Source organism: Girardinichthys multiradiatus, chromosome 1 (assembly GCF_021462225.1).
Source record: "Girardinichthys multiradiatus isolate DD_20200921_A chromosome 1, DD_fGirMul_XY1, whole genome shotgun sequence".
Taxonomy (NCBI): Eukaryota; Metazoa; Chordata; class Actinopteri; order Cyprinodontiformes; family Goodeidae; genus Girardinichthys; species Girardinichthys multiradiatus.
Genome location: NC_061794.1, coordinates 12,009,206 through 12,029,100, shown reverse-complemented (window position 1 = coordinate 12,029,100; position 19,895 = coordinate 12,009,206). Strand labels below are relative to the sequence as shown.

Here is a 19,895-nt window from a genome sequence, read left to right as displayed (position 1 = left end):
ATTTGCAATAGCTTTGGGGCATCGTTACTTTATTAAGAGTGAGGAGTGGGGCTCCTGTAGTTTCCATGCCATCACTGTCCATGTTTTTCATTAAACAACAACCAAACTGTTTTTTTAGGTATGACAGAAACGGTGCAGCCTTCTTTCAGCCAACTGACTGGCAGTGCACAGCAATAAATACAGATAGAGCTGTGCTGCAGTACTTACTATGCCCTGTAAAAACAGAACATTTTGGAAACTCAGAAGCTTTCTCTGGCATTATAATAAAATAACTTTAAACCATAGTAACAGCAGGAAGGGAAATTTTAGTGTTTTTCAAACCAACACTGTTTAAAACCCTCAATGTGCTTTGGTGACGAGCACTGGCACATAAAAGAGATGGTTATCCAGCGTTGGCCTCTCAGCTGTTCTGCATGTCTATCATGTCCTGGCAATTACCAGCTCCAACAGGCTCATCCACCACTCTAACGGGAGCATGTGGGGATGTTGTCAGCAAAGAGAGGTGAGAAAGAGATGGGAGGATGACGTGAATAGGGATTAAAGGGCTTATTTTGCTCAGCAATATCGTTGCAGATCTCAAAATCCATTAACATTTTGAGCAGAGCGGAGGGTGTCTAACTTAAACAAGCTGGTCTCTTTTCATTTCCAGGTTTCTGGTGATAACTGCTCTCTTCAAGCCTTTGTTGTGACACCCCCCCCAAGTCCATTGGTGTGGACAGATCACTTCTTAGTGCCACAGATTTGTGGGGATTTTCTCTATCGGGCATGGCTTTGTTGATGCGATCCAGCCAAATGGATTTTCCCCTGTCAGGATGCACCAGAATTTAGGCTGCCTGACACGAACACAGTCACCAGCCTCATACCTGCTGGAGTTCAGGGGTTTTCCTTCAAAACCATAAGCAAATATACTTCTTGACCGCGTTGACTCGTTCTAGATTTTTTTTTTTTTTTTACCACAGCGATCCATGTTTCATCAAACCTCATCCTGTAAAAACCTTGGAAATGTTTTGCCAAAAAAATCTGTCTTTCGGTGTTAATTCTGAGTCTTGTGAGACAGAAAGGATTTGAGTGACCAGGAAGGTGCTGTAGGATAATAGGAAACATCTGGAAATCCTGCCAGCTGTGACCTTTGCTTTGGGCCACACACAAGAGAGATTAGTGCGCTAACGCTGATGTGTGAATGTAACAATATTGTGTTTTGGTGTGTGACTGCTAGGCATGGGTCATTTACTGGTATCAAGGTATACAGAGATTTTAGACTGGTACAGTTTCAAAACTGCCCCAAATGTTTACCCGAAACTGTTGCTACAGTTTAAAGTGTTTGTATTAAGAGAGTGTGGCAGAGTGGCTGGAAATGTCTTTCCTCGGACTGTAAACAGGATAGGGTAGTGCAGTCCTGCCTCTCCCCAACCTGCTCCTGCACACGTATGGTCAGCTGTCTGAAGGAGTGCTTCATCACTGTTCCCTCTCTTACAAGAAGAACAAATCTGACTATTTTATTTTATTTCCAGTCATGAAAAACACTATAGGAGCCCTACCCATCACTGTTCCTTTTAAACTACAGTTGATAAGCTATGATCGGCATGCTTGTAAAGCAGCCAGGTGGAGGCTCTACCTGAGCAGACAGCCCAACCGATTACCAGCTGAGATCACCTTGTTAGACTTACGTTGCTATTGCAAGAGCAGAATGGCAAAAAGGGTGCAATGTTTTGCTAAAAAAAGCACATTTACTCAAGAAACTACTGTGACGTTTAGCAGGTAAATATTCTATATTTTTGCTCAACCATGAATAGATTTTAGAGATACAATTTTAATAACTGTAAAAATCAATATGTTAAATTATTTTTGCAGCAGTGCTGATTCTGATTTTAATTTAAAACATGGATCATGTCATACATTTAGAAAAATGCGTTTTGAAACATCATGAGGTTGTTAAACTGCTGTATTTCTACATGAGGTTGGCCTACCATAAAATCTCATACCTGTTCATGTCCAGTGGCTGCATATTTGTTGAAATGTCTTTCTCATGTCTGCCTGTTATGTTGTTTCTATGCAGTCTTTTGCTGTTACATAGATGGCCCTGGCCAAGCAAACAGGATGGCACGTGCACAGGTCTGCACACAAACCCAACGAGCCATCCAGCCGATGCAGAGGAAGACAGACATACAGGAAGCCAGCTCTGAGCTTCCTCCACGAGCTGAAGCATGTGTCTACCTCTTTCCTATTTCCTCTTTTTTTTTTTTTAAAGCCCTTTTTGTTTTCACCACTCCTGCCCTCCCCAATCTGTGGGAAAGACCAGCATCAAATTTCTCTTGGCTAAAGAGTATAAATAGCTTAAGATTCTAACTCTCATCTTCTCCGCAACCCTGGTGGTTTCAGCTCACTGCAGCTGTGCTGCAGCCAAACACACTGACGCGTGTAGCGAGATTGAAGGACGACCTGTTGAGTTTTAACAGCAGGTATAACAACTATGGTACCGATCTACTGGGGCTTTGAGGGGTTCTTTATTTTAATAGTGCTTGAAATTCTCGGCTTCTGCTGTGAATAACCTGTAAATCAAACTGATGAATGGTGCAGGTGAAGCAAACGTAGGACAGCTAAACATATTCTAACATATCTCTTGACTTGATACGATTGGTGCCTTGCAGTGAAAATACTGTGCCAGTCAAAGTCACTATAAATCAGCAGGGATAATTGCCTGTTTCTAACTTAATCTTACTGTGCTTTTTATAGTCATGTGTGTTGATAAGCCATTTCTTTAAAGCATGAGACTGCAGTTGGAATTTTAAGAATTCAAGTTAACAAGTCTGAGCCACTGTTGGACCCAAAGGCATGATGTTAAAGCAAAAAAGGGGAAAACATCAGCCCCCTCACTCCTCAGGAGATGGTTGCAGATTCTTGCTGTTGTAAGTTGGTACAGTTGAAACTCAATTTCAGCTAAGCCACCAGTAGTGAAATTGCTCTTCCTTTGCTCATACTGAAACAGGCGGTGCTACAAGAAGAAAGAAAGTCATAATCTCTCTGTATCGAAAATCAGATTATACAATGCCAAGACTGAAGAAGCTTCTCAGAAGCCCTGTTGGGTAAAAACTCTTGGAAGTGTTTTTCAGCAGGCTGATGATATGTTGACCGACCTGGTCTGAATTGTAAAATCATGGCAAAGTTAGCTCCTTGCTGTTCCTTTCCGAAATCATACCCTTTGTTGCAGTTGGACTTCTTTCTCAATGAGGTTCCAGTGAAGGTGCGGGATGGTGGTTGGGTAGAATGGATGGACATTTGTAAGACGATGTGTTGTAGTCTGTATCAGTAGGTTTGCGTGTTCGTTTATGAACTAAGGCAGCAGGCACATGATGTCATTTGCTTTTCAAATGTAACCAGATATGTGTTGATGAAACGCAGACGGTAAAGGGTATACGGTTTAATTTTTTTTTTTTGTTTTAAAAAAAAAAATCAGAAAATTACAACATGCATTTGTATTCTTCCCAATTTACTTTAATACCCCGCAAATCCAGAGCTAACAATTGCATCAGAGAAATCAGAGAAGCAGCCAAGAGGCCCATGGTAACACTGGGGAAACTGCAGACATCCACAGCTCCGACGGGAGAATCTGTTGCATTCGTCGTGCACTCCAGAAATATGGCCCTAATAGAAGAGTGGCAAGAAAGGAAGCTGTAGGAAGCCCTGTTTACCACTATCCACATAGGAGACAAAGCAAACATGTCAGATGAGATCAAATTATCCATATTGACTAACATGCAAGCTGGTATCCCCACTTTGAAGCATGGTGGAGTACGCATCATGCTCTGGGAATGCTTTTTCTCAGTAGGAACAGGAAAGCTCATCAGAGTGCAATACTTGAAACTGGACCTAAAGGTTTACCTTTCAACTGGACAAAAACTTTAAACTTCCAGCCAGATCTACAATGGAATGGTTTAAATAAAAGCATATTTATGTGTTAGAATGACCCAGTCAAAGTCTTCTTCACTTCTTATAATTTTTCTTCATTGTTTGAATGAGTAGTAGCATTATAAAGTGAAGTCTTTAATTAGGCTACTGTAACACCCCTAGACAAAATATCCTTTAAGCAACAGTTTTAGTTTTTCCTCTAAACGTTAGATACTGGTGTGTAGAGACAAAAACACTTAGTCCTTGAGTTTAATTACTTTCAATTTTAACATCTCTGATTTCATTGTTCATGATGGCTGCTGATGTTTCCTAGAGCTCAGTCGCACTGTGGCTTTTATTTTGAAGTTGTTTTACTGTGGTGTGATAAATGTGGCACTAATAAAGGTTTGAGTGACATGTATTTGAGCTATTTCTGTAAAAACATTACACATTTTTATGGTTTACGGAAACTACTGTTTTTTTCCATATCCAGCTTTCAGGACCTTTACTGGATAAATAACTAATATTTTAATGTTTATTTCATTACAGTCGCTAAACTCTTCTGTCCCTTGCCTTTTATGTTCAGCTCCAGAGGAGGTGGAATATAAAAAAAATACCAGAAACATTTTTGTGGAAACGAAAACCAGTCTTGTTTTCAATAATGGCTGCCAAAATGAGAAGCTCAGATAGTATTTGGGTCAGCTGCCTCAGTGTTTTCAGGGCTATAAAAAGCAATTTCTTCCAACAAAAAGGGGTTTAACCTCCTGCTTTCTGTCTCTAACTGATCAGTGTATGATCTGTAATATCTTCCTACACATTTCCCAAATTACTATTATTGTGTAGTCTTGGGCAATAATTTATTTCTTTGCCACCATCTAATCTCAAGAGATGTGCAGACTGTTTATGTCTGCCTGGCTGAATACCAGGTGTGGCTTATTTTGTGCTTTGATATATTGATGTTAACCTTTTTAAAACATGATCTATGCTACTTCTTTTTCTCGTCACGGGTCTGTTGTAGGTGCACGATTCTCTGACGGCTCACTCAGCACCATATTCCCCACACTGTTATTCAGTCTGTCGTCCTTACGTCTGTCGGCACCAAAAAACACGCGTCCAAACCCCCAGATGGCCAGTGCAATCTGGTCCATGATGTTATCTGCAGATCAACACATGTCACCTGTCAACAGGATGCCACATTTAAAAAGAGACACAGGCAACCCTGCACCAAACCTTCCCCACCGAAACAATATGTCAATTATGATTTAAAGGAAACAGGAGAGTCTTAATAACTGACATGGACAGATTGCTTTTCCAGAGTACACTTCTGCTGTGTCTTAACTCAGAATGTTGCCGAAAAAAGATGAGCAACTTGAGGCAGTATAGATTTAAATGAAGCCATCAACATATTGTGAGGGTCTTGCTAATTTTACATGCATCACTGCAAAGTTGGAAAGCAAAACAGACAGGTTTGGAAACTTTAATTGCATCTCAGCTGTAGGGAAACCACCAAGAATAACTCTTGGACAATTGTGACATCAAGATTTCGATGGAAATTGGCATCATCTTGGCGAGGAGGAGGTTTCAGACAGGAAGTCCCTACTTCAGCACTTCTTGTCTGTCCTCTGAGGTCTTGTACCCCCGTAGTGTTTCGTTTCCGCCCATGTGAGCCGCTCAAAGAACCTTGAAGTTTAAAGTCCTTCAAAGCGGAAGTGAGTGAGATGAGGAGCAGGAAAAGAAGGGAAGAAAAAAACTGGACGGGGCTCAAAGACGACTTTGTGTTTTGGTGATTGGGTCTGCCAAAAAGAGTTTCTCTTGGAAGACAGCTAGAGACTGGCTGGTGGGTGAAGGAGGAGTGGTGGGAGTTTTTTTTTTTTTTTTTTTTTTTGAGGATTGAGGAGAGATTTGAATTACAGCTTCTGGGAGAAAGAGAAGTTTGCTAGGGTCCCCATTGTGGCAACGCCACGGGCCTTTCTCTGGCTCCGCTGGTCTCCGGCTACAAAGAGAGGATTTCTTCATTTATTTATTCAATTTCATGCCATGTCGGCCCCAAAATGGCCCCATTCCCTCTCCAGAACTGCACCGTCTCCTTCTGTGGCTGGTTACCCCAATCCTCTTCCTAAAAAGAGAGATGCTTAATGGGTCATTGTTCTTAGCTTATTGTTGTTTTCTTTGCAACAACAAGCTGAGAAAGGGTAGAGAGTTTCAGGCCGGTGACCTGAGAACTCTCATAGAAAAGTCCTGGATCTGTGGATCTGGGATTCAGTTGGAGGGTTGTTACAGAAGGTGTGGGAACCGCAACAAATTGAAAAGGGGCTCTCGGGGCCCACTGGAAAAACCCCTGACAAGTGTTAGAGCTTGATATACAGGGTCTCTTGTGAGGTATGTGAATTGGGCATTGTTGCTGAATGCTGATGTAGCCATGGGATGAAAGGAGTGGAAACATGGGCAAAGGTTTGTTCTTGTTACCATCATCTTTGCTCTCATCACAGAAAACCTGCCAGATAAATGGGATAGGAGAAAAAGAATTCAGCTTTGTTATTCAGGAAGAAAAGCATTAATATGTGGCAGGTAATGCAGTATCATATTTCCATAATGAGCAAAACACTCGTACTAATTTTTTTGGGATTCATTGCTCCATCCGATAAGAAATGAATAAAAAAAGAGGGTTCGGTTAAAAAATGTTAATTGGCTGACTCATTTGAATAGTGTCAAATTAGGATGACATGATTTTAGAAATCCCTGTGGTGGGAGTATTATTAAGGAATATTGCAATGATGATATCAGTTGTGATAAATCCACTTTTTCCTTCTTTTTCTCTCTCAGCTGTGCTTCCAGCACACTCTGTGACCTTTAGCATTTTTCACCATTTTCTGTTGAATTATACCATTGCAAACATTCCTTTGTGAAATCAATACTACACACACTAATATTGCGAGAAGAATGTATTGTATTTATGTGCATGCTCTATTTTGTGCAGGGCTCGGTCAAATACTTAAAAACTGGGACCCTTTTTTTCTGTGCATATGGTACACCTTTCATTGTTAGGGTGGACATTGTACCACAGGCCAATATCCCCAAAGACAACCAGGGGTCCTGTGGGATCACTATCCCAATGGAGTTATTTCAAATGATCACTAATGGTTAATCTTCAAATGAAAAACATACTCTGCTTATGATTTACACCAGTCCCTTAATGAATATCCCCTGCATATTCTGTAAAATGAACCTCCACAGCATGAACTCTATGTATCTGAGTGATGCTCACATATTGCGTCTTGACAGTTTTATAACTATGACATTTCCTCACTTCTCTGTAGTTATTTCCCTGTTGGGTTCTGTTTTTTTGTAATTCATGACAGTGTAGAGTCTCTTTAATGATAAAATCCATGAAGTAATTAAGATTTAAACATTGGTATTAACCCTGCGATGGATTGGCGACCTGTCCAGGGTGTACCCTGCCTTTCGCCCATAGACTGCTGGAGATAGGCACCAGCTCCCCCGCGACCCACTATGGAATAAGCGGTAGAAAATGACTGACTGACTGACATTGGTATTTAGCTTTGTGAGAAATTAATAACCTTTTAAGATGGTATCTATGTGTATGGGGTTTTAAACCAAAGCAGAGGATCTGGTCTGGCTGCCGGTAGACACTCAGTATAGAGGCAGACAAAGCAGACAGGAAGCCAGCAGGCCTCCTCCTTTTCCCTGTCCGGTGAAGCGGTAAGTCAACACCAACATATGGTCCATTTGTATCTTCACACCTTATTGTCTAGCTCCTATTTGCTCTGATAAACCTCAGCATTTAGCAAATTCCCCTGCTCACATAGACACTTCAGCTATTGCTTAGATGAGATAAAGCTTGAGGTCATATACTATATGACTCGAGTCCAGTTGTTAAACTGAGTCTAACAACTAGACCAATTTACGTTATAATTAACTATAATTAATTTATTGCCTTCCTGATGTTAGCGGTCAGTAATTGATTATTAGCTCAACGGTAACATCACAAAGTAGTGTATGAGAAAGTGCCGTCTCTATACAAACAGAGTTTTACTACAACAAAATAAAGACAGAATGATAATGGAGATAACAGCTTAGAGAGTCATTGGCATCTTAAATTAGCAATTAGCATGATTAGCTTGACAAGCATTTGTAACTGTAAACATCAGCATCTGCGGGTACACCCCTACCCTAACTCTGATATTTCTAAAAGGCTGCCAACATTTGCAAATCCAGCATATGCCATGATTGGGCAGATGTTGGAAGCTGAAAAGGACAAACACTTTGCAACTTTGCTAAACTCTGTTCAGCCTTTCTGGTATGTCCTGAAGTTGACTCTGGCTCAATTCTCATCTTTGGCAATATGACAAAGCGTCTCCAAGCAGCGTACAGATTGACGTCCTTTGGGAGACTTCTACTCTGTGCTTCCTGTAACAATTTTTTAAAAATGTCCTATATGCATGAGCTAACATTGAGTCTTCCCTCAGTAGGAGCTTTCACACCAAAGAGTGTTGTGGTTAGCCCGACCTGGTATTGATTAGACACAGTGCCTTCACTGATTAAACAAAAATGTTTATTAGAGTTTGCAACTTACCTGTCAGAGAGAACAGGTAAATTCATTTATACAGTGTGGTTTATTCCTCATAAAACACTTTGTTGCACACTGTATCACAGCTTTCAATCCTGACTTTGAAGGGGAAGAGTTAGAGGCCAGCCAAGTGTGTCATGTACTTCCTTTTTAGAAAAAGCCACACATCCTGTCCACAAATGACATCTCGTTCTTTTGTGTTGAGAGGCTGACTGTTTATATCTTGTTCCCTTCCAAGTAAAACCAATGCTTGTCACCTGAAAAAAGAACCTAGGTTCTTGTCATTGATTTAGCCATATTACATTTTTTATTTTTAAATATCAGCTTTTTGTCCTGTGTGATTGCACTGTTTTCACTTCCTGTTTGCATGCTACACAAAAGAAGGCAAGCGTGCAAACCTCATTTCTTGCATATTTCTTTTTTTTTTTTGTCTTCAGTGTTTCTTGCTGGTAATATTGGTGCAGTCATTACAAAATCCTAGGCAGGAATCCCCAATTTTAGTTCATCCCGCTCACGTGACTTCATGTCATATTGGTGAGCATGTTGGTGGCTTGTGGAGTTTTTGAAATCCGTCTTGTGCAAATGGATATAAAGCATTTTAATCTGTCGTGTTTAAAGAGTTTGGTTGTCAGAAGTATGTTGCATGATGCTGTGATCATTGAAGGCAGACCATAAAATGCAGAAGCAGCTTTAGATTACATCAATTGTGCAAACTCTAACCACACAAATGTGCTGCACTTTGGTATTTAGCGCTGCAGAGCTCATCTGGCGTGAGCTGACCGATCACTGCCAATAACATTTCCTGTGAAACTGAGAGTCATTTTTCTTCAAGCTTTTCTGAGTGGGACCTGATTGCTGGCTGATCGTTTTGTTCTCTGTAAACTCCCTGAACTCCTAGACTGCTCGACATGAGTTCCCGAAAAACCTTTTTGTTAGTAAAGTATGAAAACACCCTTGTACAAAAGTATGTCCAGAAGGGCAGAGGAAAGGGTGTGGGGTAGTAAAAAGGGTAACGAAAAGTTTATGTGCTATACAGAGACAACTGAGTTGCTTGTTGAAACTTAAGAGTTGATTACTCTGCCCCTTGCTTTCATTTACGTTGCAATTTTTGTTTTAGGAAAAAACATTTTTTTCCCATTAAGATGTTATACAACCACAGAATTTAGTGTATTTCGTCAGAAAGTAGTGCATAATTGTGAAGTGGAAGGAAAATGAAATGTTGTTTAAGGATTTTGTTTTTACAAATCAGAATTTGGAAAATATGGCATGCATTTCTGTTCACACCTCCTCAGTTAACACTTTGTAGAACCATGTTTTGGTGCAGTTACAGCTGGAAGTCTTTTGGGGGTATGTACTTACCAGCTTACCACATCTAATGGCTGAAATCTTTCCCCATTGTCCTTTTTAAGTAGCTCAGGCTGTCAGATTGAGTGATGAGCATTTGCAAACTGCAGTTTTTAAGTTTTTCTACAGGTTCTTGATTGGATTTGAGTTTGGACTTTGGGTCATTGTAACTGATTGATAAACTTTGATATATTGTAGCTCAGGTTGTATGCTTGCAGTTATAACCCTGATGGAAGGTGAACCTCTGCCACAGTGTCTGGTCTTTTGCAACCTCCATCTGACAACTAATAATATGAGGGCAAGTATTTGCTTAGCCCAGTGTTGCAAAATGAAGTGAACAGGCTGCATCTATGCATTGTTTGTATACTTATGGAAAAATTCTTACGTATTTTAGAGCATGTAAATCTGAATGTGCAGTGTGTTCTGTGTAACTTTCAAGTGCTTGTTTCCGCTGCAGACGTTGCTGTACTTCCCTGGGTACACCACAATGACAATCCTTGGTGTATTTTGTGAATTTGTGTTGTAATTGACAGCTGCTTTGTGGTCTAATAAGGAGCTTCATGGTTGTGCTGCTCGTCTCCGGTGGGATTGCATCACGAGCAGTTTTCCTTCCATATAGCCCGTCACCCTTCCTGGGAAGAGACCATCATGTGCAATATCTTTGTTTTGCTCCATGCTGCAGCTGAGCCATGTCTAAGCCTGTCTGACTCATTAGTGTGAATCCTAGGGTATCAAAAGATGAATTTGGGTCCCATCTGACCAACTATTATTATCGCACTGATTGATGTGTTTGCTATTTTTGGCTTCTGGTAACAAACACACCTTAGATGTGCAATGTAAGCTGCTGGGAAGGAAAGGTTGTAATGCACAGAGGTGCTTACAGAAAATGTTTTGGTGCAGTGGAAAATGTAAATAAACCCATATATATATATATAGATCTATCGATCTATTGATCTATATATATATATATATATAATATTTAACATTAAACAATTAAAACAATTCAAATGATGATTTTTAATCTTTTACGTTTGATGCCAGATTTCTAAAAGGGTTGGCACAGGGTAACAAACAACTGGCTTGTGTAGTGCTACAAAAAAAGACAAACAAAAATGATTAGCTTATTTATCAGATGAGTAGTAACGAGATTATATATAAAAACATCACAGAGACTGAGGCTTTCAGATGTGTAAAACTGTGGAGTCTGCCACTGTTTAAAAATGGTGCAGTTCATCATTTCAATAGTTCTGTAAAATTGCGAAACGTTTTGGACATCATTCCAAGTATCATTTAAAGGGTTAGACATTCTGAAATATTCTATGCACAGGGGGAAAAGGGGGAAAACATTACTAAATAGTAGTGAACTTTGTCCGCTTAGCAAACTGACTTTAATTTGTTAGTGCACAAATCCCTGACTCAGCTTAGAAATATGTCTGAGAGTATTTGCAATTTGTCCTTTCTGTTTATGTGGTAATAAATGTTAATTCTTTTAATAATAAAATCTCAAAAATTTTCAATTTAACATATTTATTTCTCAATGTAGAAACTTTAATGAATATATCAAAACAACATCCAGCTGTTTGTATTGTAACATCTGAGTTGTTTCAAACATTTCTACAACATGAAAGCCCTTAACTGACTAAGCAGTGTTTTTTCCTAATAATGCACAAACCCAAGCCACGTCGTTTGCTGCAGACAACGAGTTGCTAACGAACGCAGGCGTGCTAACTGTGCCGAATGCAGGAGTTAGATCTGAGGCTGACAAAAAATTGTCTCTCCAGTCTTGAGAAAAATCTTGTGCTTAACCAGGTGCTTCCTCATATTAGAAGTATTCCCGCCGCTGTCCTTACACTTTGCGTCACAAATATTGCAGCGAGCGTAATCTGCATCGCATTTTGAAAAGTGGAGCCATACTTCCAAGTGCCTTTTACATATCAGCCATGATTTGTTGACAGTACCAGCGGCTACTGACGTCATTACGCTCTTGTGTGTGCAATGCTGTTCCTGTCTGGCATGGAAAATCGCCCACTCTTCCACTCCCTCAGTGTCACTATGATGTGTTTAGGTACTGAAACATGGTACCCTTTGATTTTACGTGAATCGGTACTCTGTAGTACCAACAGAATTCGGTCTGTACCTATAAAAGTACTGAATTCGGTATCATCTGATTCTCACTGTTGCCTTGCAGCAAGAAGGTCCTGGGTTCGACTCCCGGCCGGGGGTCTTTCTGCATGGAGTTTGCATGTTCTCCCCATGCATGCGTGGGTTCTCACCGGGTACTCCAGCTTCCTCCCACAGTCCAAAGACATAAGTTAATTGGTCTCTCAAAATTGCCCTTTGGTGTGTGAATGAATGTGTGCGTGGTTGTTGTGTGTTGCCCTGCCCTGGCGACCTGTCCACGGTGTACCCCGCCTCCCGCATAGACTGCTGGATATAGGCACCAGCTTCCCCGCAACCCACTATGGAAGAAGCTGTATAGAAAATGACTAACTGACTGATGTCTCTACTGAAGGCCCACTTTCTTTACTAATGTCAGCATGCTGATGTCAGGAGGAGGTAGAAAAGGTCACTTGAGATGCAGATATGAAAGCAAACACGGGTCACCTACAGCATCCTGCTGCCTCTGAGCATGTTGATTAAAAAGTAATTAGCTGTAAAAGAGCACCCAGTGGGTACATCGCTATTATTCATTATAGTCCTCCTTATTCCTATAACAACTGGCTTAGCTGCTTGTTAATAATTACATCTTGATTCATATCACTGTGTGTGGGAGTGGGAGACTATTTGGGTTTGTTGTAGCTCTGTTTTTTAATTCGCTCAACCAATTTGACAAGCCAGTCACATCAGGTTAACAAAGGTTTTTAGAAGTATTCCCGCCGCTGTCCTTGCATTTTGCGTCACAAATATTGCAGCGAGCGTAATCTGCATCGCATTTTGAAAAGTGGAGCCATACTTTCCAGTGCCTTTTACGTATCAGCCATGATTTGTTGACAGTACCAGCGGCTACTGACGTCATTACGCTCTTGTGTGTGCACTGCTGTTCCTGGCACACTTTCTTTACTGATGTCAGCATGCTGATGTCAGGAGGAGGTAGAAAAGGTCACTTGAGATGCAGATATGAAAGCAAACACAGGTCACCTCAGTCACATCAGGTTAACAAAAGTCGTACCGCATTTACATCGGTTGACCATTATTGACAACCTGTCATATGTCCAGCTGCAGATTAAGTTGGCAAAGAAGAGTCAAAACAAATCAGGTTCCTGCCTCTTTTCTGCAAAACATGACTGACTTTCCTATTATCTTGGCAGCAGGTTGGCCTGTCTGCTGGTTATTACGCTCAAAAATAGATGAGTATGAAAATGAGTCCTGACTGCAGTATGACAGAAAGTCATGCGTTGCTTTCTAGGTACAGCTAACTGGTGTCCATCAGACGTCACCGCCTTTGCAATTATACCCAAAATAGCTTCTTTTAGGCCAGCTCAGTGTTGTATTTTCTCAAAATAAAGCAGTTCAGACTGCAAAGCTTCTGGTTTGACTAAACTCAGATGTGCACAGTTGTTGTTTTTATTCCCAAATCATGCTGTCTTCTCTTGCTCTACTGGATTTAGTGTGCCTGGGTGAGCAACCAATGTCTCATATGTTTTCTCTAAACAAACCTATGTGCTTTGTGATGGAACAATGAAGACAGACAACACATCCCTGGGTGAGACTGGTCACACCAGGGTAAGACCTGGACACAAAGCAACTCTTTGTTACTTTTTCCAACCATCCTCCCCACTGATTGCCACATCTGCATGGCACATTTGCTTGAATCCTGCCTCAATGGTAGCTGTGACTCAAGAGATACTTTATCTTGAACCTCAATGTTTGTTCCAGTTGGACCTTTTTTCTACTCATCCTGTGGCTCTCTTGTTTTCTTCTACTCCCACCCCACTCTCAGTCTGTTCTCTTTTCACTAAAGGTGACCAACGGAAAGGTTGTTTCCTGCCTCTTCTCATCTCCTCTTTCAGAGAGTAGTGTCTCACTCCGCTGACTCCACCAGTGTGGATGGATGTTGCCATATGGGAGATTTAATTAGTGTACGCCACAAGCACAATCAGCTCCCTCTCGAACCCAGTCAAGAACAGGACAACCTCTGCTTCCCTTTAGTAATACTCTTAATTAGTGGTCGCAGCTCACAGCTCAAGACCTTTGCTTTTTATATCTGAAAAACCTATGCAAAAGCTAGTAAAGATGGGAAAAACTGAAACAAACCTTCCTTATACTGCTCAAACTTAGAGGAAATTATACAGTTGATGCCTGACAGTCTGGTTTGCAGAATTCTATCTTTGGAGCCAATGTGTGATTACGAGAGTTGGTCTTTCATTACAGACTGTGACTTACTGGAAGTAAATTAGACACTTAAGATGTTGTCTTGCAAAAAAATATATACATTGTTTTCAATTTTGTTTTCCACATTAAAACCTGAAAAGTGTAGAATTTATATATTTAAATTCAGCACCCCTTACTCTGATACCCCTAAATAAAATCCAGTCAACTATTTGTGATCAGGAGTCATGTACTTAGTAGATTTGAAGGGTGCCTATGCTGTCTGGAGAAGTGCAGAATTTCAAGTATTTTCCAGGTCTTAATAAAGATTGAAAAACAATTAAGAGTATGAAAAGACATTAATCCTATCCCACTGCACTGTCTAAATGTTTCGTTCTTACTTCTGTCCTCCCTTCCTTTCCCCTTCTTCTCTTATGTCCTTCTGTTCCTTGCTTTCTTGTACCCTTTGTTCTTCCCCACTCCCTTCTTTCACCCTTTCTTTCTTGTTTTGTCCTTGTCATTTCTTTCCTTCCGTGTGCTCTACCTTCTTTCCTCACCTTCCTTCCTTTCTTCCTTCCTAGATGGTGAAGGCATCAGAGGTTTGTTAGAGAACATGAATTAACAAAAACCATTGTAAAGACCAAGAACCAGACCAGACAGGTTAGGTATAAAATTGGGAAAAGGTTTAAAATGGGGTTAGGTCATAAAGAATATCCAAGGCTTTAAATATCTCACTGAACACTGATCAATCCATGGTCCAGAAATGGAAAGAGTTTGGCTCAACTACAAACCTATCAAGACATGACTATCCATCGAAAGGCCGGGAAAGGAAAGTATTTCCTCAGAAGCAACCTAGAGGCTCATGGAATCTCTTGAGGAGCTGCAGAGATGCAGAGCTAATGTATAGGAGTATTTGACGACATGGCAACTGTTAGTGTTGCACTCCACAAAAGACTTAAGACCGGGGCAGAGATTCACTTTCCAGTAGGACAAAGACCATATGTATACAGTCATAGCTAGTGTGAGATAGTTTAGATCAAAACATATCAATGTGTTATAATTGCCTAGTCAAAGTCCAGGCCTGTAAAGTTGAGAATATGTGTCAAAAATTGAAATTCAGACAATCTATCTAATCTCACAGACTTTAAGATATTTGGTAAAGAGAATTAGGCAAAGATTTCAGTCACAAGGTGTGCAAAGCTCACAGAGGCAGATCAACACAGACTTGTAGCGGTAATTCCAGTGAAAGACAGAGCTGGGTATGCCACAGTTTTCATATTTTTTATTTATAAGAACTTTGAAAACCATTTTTCCTTTTTTCTTCCATTTTACTGTTAGGGATGGGGTCCATTACATAACAAAATATTAAATAGCTGGATGGAGTATGCATAATTTTGTAAATTACTGTGAAAAAAATGCAAATAGTTTTAATAACTTTAAGCTGATCCAAATTAGGATCATGTACAGCATGTACTGTTGGGAGGCAAAGTGAGTATCATTGATAATCTTATCAAAATCCAAGGCTCTGATGTGACCCACTTGCTCTTTGCATTCATTTGGATGTTGGATCTAGATCTTAATCTAAGACACATTTCAGTTTGATTAGGATTCTTTTAGGTCCAAGTTCATCACTTCTCAAATAAAAATGATTCACGTTTTCATAATAATTTTACATCTGTTTGAGTCCACCTTGTGAAAAGAAAGATGAAGTAAGCTTAATTACAAAACTCACTTTGATTAAAGCCTTATTGTCACATACTTTAAAGAGGTGAGAAGTGAAATACATCATCAGAGGGCTTAGGTCTGTGGCTGCCAGTGTTCTTCAGGCTGCTGCCAATAATGTTTGTACACATTCTTACAAAAAAATGGATGAAACAGGTTAATGCTTTGTTTCTTGGGTTAACAGCATTTACGTACATCCATAACAGTATACATACTGCAGTTGAAAATAGATAAATACATTCACAAAGGTGCATCTATTATTGTACAGGGCTTTTATATGTATGCTTCTTGTCAGCATGCTTCAGGTTGGTGTCATCAACAAATTTAAGTTGATGTGAAAAGTACGTGTTTTTTCCTAAACGTGCACAACAAAACTTAAAGAGACAGTTCCCATTTGTTTTCAAACAAAGTTCTCTGAAGAGTTATGATCAGTCAGTATCTTACTTGCACAAGACTGCTCTTGGAGTCTTCTCATCTAGTTCTGAACAGCTAATGGATAGATTCAGAAGAAGAAAGTCTACCCACTTAAAACAGCTCAAATCGGTAGAAAATAAATTCATATTGCTTCACGCAAAGGTTATTTATTAGAAATAAGGGAAATAATTTGTTCAAAAAGTAAAAAAGCAAAATAAAAATGAAAACATTACATAAATAAAGTGAAATGAAAAAATTGTTTTTTAACATTTCATGTCCAAAAACAAGTACTTTAGTTTTTATATTTTATTGGCAAAAACATTCCCTTCACTTAAAACATTTTAACCTTTAAATATAATCAATCATCGTAACAGTTACACCTGCTAGCCCCTCATCACTTTTTATTATAGCTTGAGGGAAAATCCCACAAATTGTCTACAATAGTAACAAATGCAAATTTAATTGTACCTGATTTTCAGATGTATTTGGCATATTTTTAACTGATTTCTAATTGATTTGTGGATTATTCAAAATAGATTCTTTTAAATTGTACTGAATTCTTGACAATGTTAGTTCGAATCAAGGCAAATCTCATGTTTTATCTTTATCTATCGTACCTTTGTTGTACCTGAACTAATGGCATCACAGCCTAGACCCGAATATTTACAAAATCACAAGAATCCTCACAAATCCTACAATTTTGCAATTCTTGGTAATTCTTGTTATTCATGGTCTGTGTTGAATAGTAGCAATACACAGGTCCCAGTGAGCTGTCTAACACGCCTCTCAATTAAGAGCTGTGATACATTATGTAAATCTCCTGATGTGGATGTTACTTTGACACATTTCACCCACCTAAACCGTGTTGCAGGTCAAATGGCAGGATCAATCCCTGACTCCAGAATAATTGAAAACTCTGATCCAAATCCAGTTTAGCATCTTTAGATTGTGTTGGAATATCTGGATCTACACTGGCTCCAAACAGTAACCAAAAATCTAGCATCTTTTATTTTGTTTGCACCTGATATTGAAACAAATGTCTCCTATTCCACTTTGTGGTGTATACATATATATATATAAAGAATGAAAAGGGTCATAAAAATGTGGGTTAATCATAATTGAAGGTGTCATCGCACTTTGCAGGAATAGTGTTGCAATTACATATTTACCTACTATTGTGCAGACCTAGCATGGACTGGTTAATAGTATCAAGACGTACCAAGATTTACAAACTAATGGATGTAAAACCACAGAAAATGTGATGGAGTTACCAGAGTTTTATCTGACTGTATTGAGCATGATGTAATGCAACACTCTCTCTCCCTTACCTGTTGCTGCATGCTGCTAGTCAGCTGTCTAAAAAGGTTAATTACCCCCATCACTCTCACTAAAGTGCGATTGCTTTAAAACTACAGACGAAAAGCTGTGATCTGCATGGTTGTTCAGCAGCTGGCAGCAGGCTGGGTACCTGAGCAGATAGCCTGACTAATTACCCAGCTATAATCAGCCTGCTTTACTTGTGTTACTATATGACGGACAGAGTTGACAAATAAGGGATAATATTTTGTTCCAACAGCACCTGAAAACTACTTCTATACTTGGACAATGTTTATTCTATATATTTACCTAATTTTGTGAATCAAAACCAATGTTACAGATAACATTTAAATATGTAATGTAATGTAAAATGTAATAATCTATAGCCTAACAGTAGTTGCTCAAAGTAATCGTACCATGAGACCTCATACTGGTCTCATGCATACTGATGGTATTGGTAGGAATAATGTCCAATAGGCAAAAAGTGCCTTTAGTTCCTTGTTTCACTCTAAACTGGCTAAAACTTTGATGACGTATATAATATATATGTGTGTGTGTCTCAAATAGGAGGTAAAAAGGTCAGGATTTATATCATTATAATTTCATCATTGAAATCATCGCTTGTTGGTTCTTTAGGCACATGCCAGACTATTGATTTTCAGCCTTGAGACACTAAAAGCAGGGAGACAAAACAGGAGCCTGCCAGTTGAAGTATTCAAGGATAAAGGTGTCCTTGTGTTGGTTATGGGATTCATATCTTTCTTCTTCTGTCCCCTTCTTTTTAAGAACTTATTGGTGTTTGAAATGGGGACAGACTGAGGGGATGTTTAGCTTGTCAAACAGTGTGATAAAGAGAAAAACAAGGAAGATAAAAAAAAAAAAGAAAGTGTTGGCAGATTCATTTCCTATCCTTTTTTACCATATTTGTTTTGTTTTTTTTTGTAAATGGAGGTTCTGATTGGCAGGCGTCAACACATATTTCCTCACAGGCAAAGCTAAACTTGACCTGAGCCTATTACAGCCATGTTTGTGTACAGATGCTGCAAATAGAAGAAGTTATGTGGTTTGACGTCTTAAGACTTAATGCTCAGGTGCATAAGCTTCCTCCATGCATGATCTAGCTTTAGGTGTCTGAGGGAGAGAGGTGTTAAACATTTTTTATTAAATAATGGATGGTACTGTGGCACAAAAAGGAACAGCAAAACAACAGTGATAAGACTTTCTGTAAAAGGAAACTTTCCATTTAGCAAATGAGCATGTGTGTCTTTTGCTGCAAGCCATCTGACAGAATCGGTTTGTACAGTATCCATTTCCTCAAAAAAAGAAGACATGCATCCTAAGTCTGAAATAAGGAGCTGACAGACTTCAACTTCCTGACCGCAAAATCTGTCCTCTTGTTTTGTTTTTAACGAACCAGGCGTCTCTTAGGCTGCTTAAAGCCTCCAAATTGCTTCATCAACATTCAAGCAAATGTCCTATTTTTAATTATTTGATTCTGTTTCCTCCTTAGGCCTTTTTGCACAGAATCAGACAAATTCCAGATGACCAACAGTGTCTTTCACCTGAACATGTCAAGGTAAGACTTGCTTTGAAGCTTAAATAAAGCAAACAGAAATACTTAAGATGCACCAATCCTTCGGCCAGAAATCAGAATTAACCAATTTTTAATTGATCACTTCTGATTGGTGATCAGCAGGTCAAATCCCCAAAGAATTTGGCAATTTATCTATTCAATAAATGCATCGAAACTACTAATACTACTACTATTTTCACACCAATCAGGTGCATACACATTAATGCACTTTTTTGAATTTCCTAAAAATCAGATAAAGGGCAAAAAACAGGGATATTTTTGTAATTCCTTAATTTTCTATCTGATTCAAAACTTTTTATCTATCAAAGAACATGCTGTACATTTTTTATGTTATAATTCCCAAAAACATGCAACCTGTTTTAACAGTAATTGGTAGGTTAAACCATGAAGCAAACTGGCCAGGAAAAATCTTATTGGTTAATTAATTGATTTTTTGTTTGTTTGTATCTCTTCACCCTATTTCCGTCTCCTCTTCCCACCTTTCCTCTTTGCATCTTTCTTCCTTTGAATCCCCTCCCTTCACACCATCCTTGTTTCATATATAGATCCTGTTTTCAAACATTGAGGACATCCTGGAGTTGCACAAAGAGGTGTTGTCTGCTGTGGAGAGCAGCTTGCAGCCCGAACCCCATCCTAACCACTCGCTGGGCCACGTGTTCCTCCAGTTTGTAAGTGCAAACCAAAGTACAGAGAACAGCACAACGCCACATGTGCTTAGAAGCA

At 39.4% G+C, this 19,895-nt stretch overlaps 1 protein-coding gene across 4 annotated transcripts in view; it reads left to right on the top strand.

Moving 5' to 3' along the window:
* The window catches only part of prex1 (phosphatidylinositol-3,4,5-trisphosphate-dependent Rac exchange factor 1), a 113,362-nt gene that overhangs the window by 4,183 nt on the left and 89,284 nt on the right, over positions 1-19,895 (top strand). For all 4 annotated transcript variants that reach the window (XM_047364151.1, XM_047364072.1, XM_047364217.1 and 1 more), the window contains exons 2-3: positions 19,089-19,154; positions 19,718-19,840. In XM_047364151.1, the coding sequence (XP_047220107.1) occupies positions 19,089-19,154; positions 19,718-19,840 (189 nt within the window). The remainder of the gene's footprint in view (positions 1-19,088; positions 19,155-19,717; positions 19,841-19,895) is intronic.